Below are 6,048 nucleotides of genomic sequence, written 5' to 3' on the forward strand. Positions count from 1 at the left end.
ACCCGCACGTGGGGCCCCGCCTCCCTGGGGCTTTCTCCTTCCGGGGGAAACGCTTTGCTACAGGAAGTGACGGAAGCTGAATCGGGTAAGGCCGTCTCTTCCTCTCCACGCGGTGGACGAGCTCGGCAGGCCTGCACCGCTCGTGCTGAACGATGCCGGGGAAACTCCTTAGTGACGCAGACTTGGTATCAGACGCGGCCATGGGAAAAGTGGAGACACCGAGGAAACAAAATGAGAAGGTGCCACCGAGGGCGGAGGGGCTGGGGCTCGGCAGGACGCGTGGCCGGGGTGCGGGAGGGGAGGGTGCGCCGGCTGGGAGCGCTGGGAGCGCGGCGCGGACCCGGCTGGTCGGGAGACCCGCGTGGGTGTCGGCCAAGGGGCGCCTGGGAGTAGCGTTGCCCGTGGGCGGTGGGCGCACGGCGGGAGTCCTGGCCGAGGCCGGGACGGGTCGGGCCTGCGGGGGGCGCCAGGTGTCCCACGTGGTCCCGGAACCTGGGTGCCCCGCACCCGGGGCACTGAGTTGGGCGGTTAGGTCCCCAGGTTTTGGCTCAAGCTCAGACCTGACTCCCGGCGGGTGCGTGCGCGGAGGGAACTGTAAGTCAAGTCAAGGTAGGGATTGCCGCTTTAGACGAGCGAGAATTTCACCCACCTGCCCACGTGGGCGGCGTCAGCGGAGACGCTTTCATCCTACTCGGGGAGGCATCGTTTCCGGTGAGCAGCCCTACGGAACTGTAGTCCTGCACATCAGTTCCTCTTAATGTTAGCGACCAGATCGCCCGCTGGAATGCAAAGCCCTGTTGTGGTGCTAACTGTGCACCGTATTTTTGAGAGTGGCCGGCTGGTTGCAGTTCTCCTGTTCCTTTGACAGCGGCCTGCCTCCCTGATGTTACTTATTTAGATAGCGATTGAATTGTGACCGGGTCTGTTCTGAGATGAGGTCAGTGGGAACAAAGCTTGTCCCAGAACTTGTATACGATTTAGAAGATCTTTTCTTGCTGTTTCCGGGACTTTTGGATGGGGCGCTTTTACAACAGCAGTATTCTGGCCTTGCAGGAAGCCGAGGGGGCACAGACGCGCCTTCCCAGGTGGGGAGGATACTCACTGCTGTACTCTCCCTGCCTCCGTGACCGTGTTCAGTTGTGGGATCTCAGATTAGGAGGGACACGACCGAACTCCGTTATATTCCGAAGGAGACCACGGGGATGGGAAATACACTCTGATTTGGTTCATCCAAGGGATGAAAACTCTGAAGTCGTGGAGACGGGGCGGGGGAACAGGCTGTTTTCCTTATGTCGGAGGGACGGTCATGTTGAAGGGATTACCCTCATCCAAGATTCGAGAGGCCACACCTCAAGTTCTAGGGAGGCAGATTTCAGCTCCGTACTTCTGGGATTGCTGGGGCTCTGTCGGAGAGGTTTTAACAGGCTCCAACAGCTGCCTGATTGTGTGCAGTAATATTGGGTAATGAAGGTTTCAGTAATGGGAAGCGTTGGAGAGGGTCAGACCTTTCAGGTAGGAGCCATAGTCTGATTTGGTTTTGAGGCTTCACTCATTCCAGCCCCTTGTAACTTGTGCTTCACCCCCACATCTTCTTTAAATTAGGTTCGTCTTTTTTACACATGGGGTGATAGATTGTGAGTTTTTATAGCTTTTTGGTTCATGAAGTGTCTCTGTAAATTCATTTGCACTTTGTGAGGTAGGCAAGGCAGATGTTATGAATCCTTGTTTTACCTGTACATGAATTCTAGGAAAGAAGAGTCTCTATTCCATCCATGCACATATATGGCCTTATTACTTTTATCAGAATTTGTGTATTGGTTTAGAGCCAGTGGGAGCATCCCATGAGCCACCCGAAATAATTTGTGAAAATTTGAGTTTACAACTTGTTGGACCAACATGAATTGAGTAGTTACTAAGAGGCATTCTCTTCCAAGCTAATGACGTTATTGCTATAGACCAGTGATGGCGAACCTATGACATGCGTGTCAGAGGTGACATGCAAACTCATTTTTTGGTTGATTTTTCTTTGTTAAATGGCATTTAAATACATAAAATAAATATCAAAAATATAAATCTTTGTTTTACTATGGTTGCAAATATCAAAAAATTTCTATATGTGACACGGCACCAGAGTTAAGTTAGGGTTTTTCAAAATGCTGACACGCCGAGCTCAAAAGGTTCGCCATCACTGCTATAGACTTATCTCCATATAGCTAATAGTACTAGGAAGCATAGTTTGGTTTTTGCCTTACTGCAAGGTGGAAGAACAAATGTTGAAAAATGCCCTCAAATTGTGTTCTTCATAATTGTGTAATCTTAAAGTAATCCTGAATTGATGTATCAGATGCTTTGTGCAGTGTTTGTATTTTCTTTATTGATTTTTTTTTTTTTTTAGAAAAGTAAAAAAGAGAAGCCAAAATCTAATAAGACTGAAGAGGCAGGAGAAGAAAAGGAAGAAGCCATTTCCCCCAAAGCTAAAAAAATTAAAAAGAAAGCAGAGCCTTCTGAGGTCGACATGAATTCTCCTAAATCCAAAAAGGCAAAAAAGATCGAGGAGCCATCTCAAGATGAAGTTAAACCCAAAAAGGCCAAAAAGAACGAGGAGCCATCTCAAGATGATGTGATTTCTCCTAAAATCAAAAGTGTAAAAAAAACAAAGGAGTCTGTGGAAAAGAAAGTTTCCTCTAAAACCAAAAAAGTAAAAAAAAGTGAGGAGCCTTCTGAAGAAGAAGTGGCTGCTCCTAAACCCAAGAAGATAAAGAAAGGAAAGGAAATGAATGGAGAAATTGGGGAGAAAAGCCCCAAACTAAAGAATGGATTCTCTCATTCTGGACTTGACTCTAACTCCAACGAAGCTGCCAGTGAAGAAAGTAACAGTGAGTTGGAGCAGGTGAGGTTGAGATATGTGTCATTTCAGATAAATAAGTAGGTAATCACTACATACTTAACAATGGGAGGAAATTTGATTTCTTAGCGCTTTATGGGGTCTGTTGAGCCTAGAGTCAGAATGCCTCCTTGCAAGTAAGCAGATCTGTTTAATTTTGGGGAAAATCTCTCCAGATGCCGGCAGCTTATTTGTAAGTCTGAAATCAACAGGAGGGATGTAGTCATGTGAAGAGGCCCTCCTTCTCGTAGGGGCTTCACTAAACCAAGACTAAGCAGGATTGTAAGTCCCTGTTTAGGCTGTTAACTGACTTGAGTTGAACAGGATGATTAAATAAGTCTGCTTGGAAGCTAATTCTGACAGCTTTCAGAATCTCAGGAAAGTCCTAATTTAATAAACAATTTTGTGTTTGTAGGTCATGATCAACATTTAAGAATTATTTTGATTATTAAAAATAATATGTGATCTAGAGAATTTAGGAAATATAGAAATTTATTTTTAAAAGTTTCCTTAGAATTTCTGCATTCAGTAATTCAGTGACTATTAAGCACTTTTCAGGTACAGAAGTAACCTGTTGATTTTGGTGTTTCCTTGCTGTACTTTATATATGGAATAATCTTTTTAATCAGACTAGGATTGTACTGTATGCAGTATTGTATCCAGACTTTTCCACTTTTATATAAGCATTTCCCCCACTTGTTAAATATTTAATTTATTTTAATTATTTAAGTAAAAATATTAAATATTCTTAAGGGTTACATAATCCATCACTTAAATTTTTAGAAATTCACATTATTATTTGGCATTTTATTTGCCCAATTCGTTTGGCGTTCAGATTTTTACTATCAATGCCACTGTTTGGACCTTATTTTTGTGGATGTATGAGAGATGTTGCTGTGGAAAAGAGCTAAGACCTGTGCAACCGCATAGTTGTTTGGAATGGCTATGGAATAGTTCTTAGATGAGACTGATCCTGCCTTCACTAGCCATACATAGTGTATGTATGGTATATATTTGCTACAGGTTTTTCTTCTAGGGTTTTACAGATTATTTCCTTTTTATTTTTTATTTTTAAAATATATTTTTATTGATTTTTTACAGAGAGAAAGGGAGAGAGATAGTCAGAAACATCGATCAGCTGCCTCCTGCACACCCCCTACTGGGAATGTGCCCGCAACCAAGGTACATGCCCTTGACCAGAATCGAACCTGGGACCCTTCAGTCCGCAGGCTGATGCTCTGTCCACTGAGGCAAACCGGTTAGGGCGATTATTTCCTTTTTAGACATTCATTTACCCATAAGGTTTTTGTGTCTTTTGGGTTGATTGAGAAAGGTATGTTAGAATAGGTTCTTTGGTTTCTTTCTCAGAAGGCTTCTCTGTATTAACCTGCAGGGGTAAAGTTACTGATTTCTTTCTGTGGCCCTTTACTTGATAGGAAATACCTGTGGAACAAAAAGAAGGCGCTTTCTCTAATTTCCCCATATCTGAAGAAACTATTAAACTTCTCAAAGGTAATATTCTTAGAATATTGTATAAATTAGGACATATTATTTGGAAGCACTCCACCGTATTTGTTGAGAGGAACTAGGATGTGTTCCTATGTGCAGCCATATAATGAAGTAGATCTATATGTACAACGTAGGACTACACTAGTGATGGCCTTTGTTGGACTCTTAAACAGGTGGTTAACATTTATTCAGAAGTGTGATGACTGATAGTGCCTCTGCAATTAAACAGTTGATACCATGCTAATATTTTCCTTTTTTTATCCTCTTCCACTTCTTGAGGTATCTCTAGGTTAATGATACCAGCCTGGCTTAGAATTCATCGTAGCGGTGTGCCTGTGACTGAGCCAGGTGGTCAGAGATGCTCAGCGGGTGTTTTCTGAACCAGGTGTTGCACAGTCTGGACTTGGCCTGCAGAGCCTCTGATTCTCACCTTATACTGACCTGTGGATGACATTTCATGACAGGCAGCTTAAACGCTTAAAATAATAAATATTTACTGTAATTCGGTGCTTTAAAGTATATTGATATTTTTCAGTCAAATAGCTTCTTCACCACTAGAATATATCTGAACCTGAATTTGTAGATGTTGAGAGGGTAGAATTCCTCCTCCCGTATGGCTGATACTTGAAGAACTGCAATGTCAGTAACACGGTTAATCTGTTTACAGCCCGCGGGGTGACCTTCCTGTTTCCTATACAAGCAAAGACATTTCACCACGTGTATAGTGGAAAAGACTTAATTGCACAGGCGCGGACAGGAACTGGGAAGACTTTCTCCTTTGCCATCCCTTTGATTGAGAAGCTGCTGGCGGAACTGCATGACCGGAAGAGAGGCCGTGCCCCTCAGGTAACTCGGACCCCACCAGGGGCTCCAAATTCGCACAGCAGACATCTCTTGGGCATTGTTTACAACCCTACTGTTTTGTATAGGGTTCTCCTTAAAGCCTTTTTTGGGTATTTACTGTATATCTATCTGCAGGTAAAACTGCATAATTCTTTTAAAGTGTTGGCCACAGCCCTGGACAGGCAGCTCAGTTGATTGGAGCATCATCCCAATACACCAAGGTTGCAGGTTAGCTCTCTGGTCAGGTCACATACAAGAAGCAACCAATGAAGGCATATATAAGTGAAGCAACCCCCCACCCCTTTTCTCTGTCTCCTTCCCCAACTCTCCCTCTCTGCCTCCCCACTTTCTCCCTTCCTCTCTCTCAAATCAACTAAAAATTTTTTTTATAGTGTTGGCCACAAATCCTATATACCGTATTTGCCGGCGTATAAGACGATTTTTTGGCCCTGAAAAATATGCCTCCAAGTGGGGGGTCGTCTTATACGCCAGGTACACTTCAGATAGACTGCCCATAGTGCTTGCCCCGTGCCATAGTGGCCTCCCGATGCCCGCCCACTTCATTCCACATACCGTTCAGGCATCAGCAGCGCTGCTGGGTGTATGCTCGGCTGTTATGCGATTTTGCTGTTATGCGATTTTACCACACTCGCAAAATCGCACACAGCCGACCATACACCCAGTATGATAGCGCAAAATCACGAATCGCGATACCATACTGGGTGTATGGTTGGCTGTGTGCGATTTTGCGAGTGTGGTAAATTCGGGTTACCGTATATTTCTTTACATATGCATTGAATTTTAAAGAAGGC

General features: G+C 44.3%; 1 protein-coding gene across 2 annotated transcripts in view; it reads left to right on the top strand.

The window, feature by feature from the left end:
* The first annotated feature begins 52 nt into the window (after positions 1-52).
* DDX21 (DEAD-box helicase 21) overlaps positions 53-6,048 on the top strand; it is a 22,408-nt gene continuing 16,412 nt past the window's right edge. Inside the window, exons 1-5 of one of the 2 annotated variants that reach the window (XM_015562127.1) lie at positions 53-239; positions 2,396-2,622; positions 2,686-2,890; positions 4,321-4,396; positions 5,061-5,239. In XM_015562127.1, the coding sequence (XP_015417613.1) occupies positions 153-239; positions 2,396-2,622; positions 2,686-2,890; positions 4,321-4,396; positions 5,061-5,239 (774 nt within the window). In that variant the 5' untranslated portion in view covers positions 53-152. Of the gene's footprint in view, positions 240-2,395; positions 2,891-4,320; positions 4,397-5,060; positions 5,240-6,048 lie in introns of both variants that reach the window. The other variant, XM_006760922.2, reaches the window with a different exon arrangement.

Source organism: Myotis davidii, unplaced genomic scaffold (assembly GCF_000327345.1).
Source record: "Myotis davidii unplaced genomic scaffold, ASM32734v1 scaffold134, whole genome shotgun sequence".
Taxonomy (NCBI): domain Eukaryota; kingdom Metazoa; phylum Chordata; class Mammalia; order Chiroptera; family Vespertilionidae; genus Myotis; species Myotis davidii.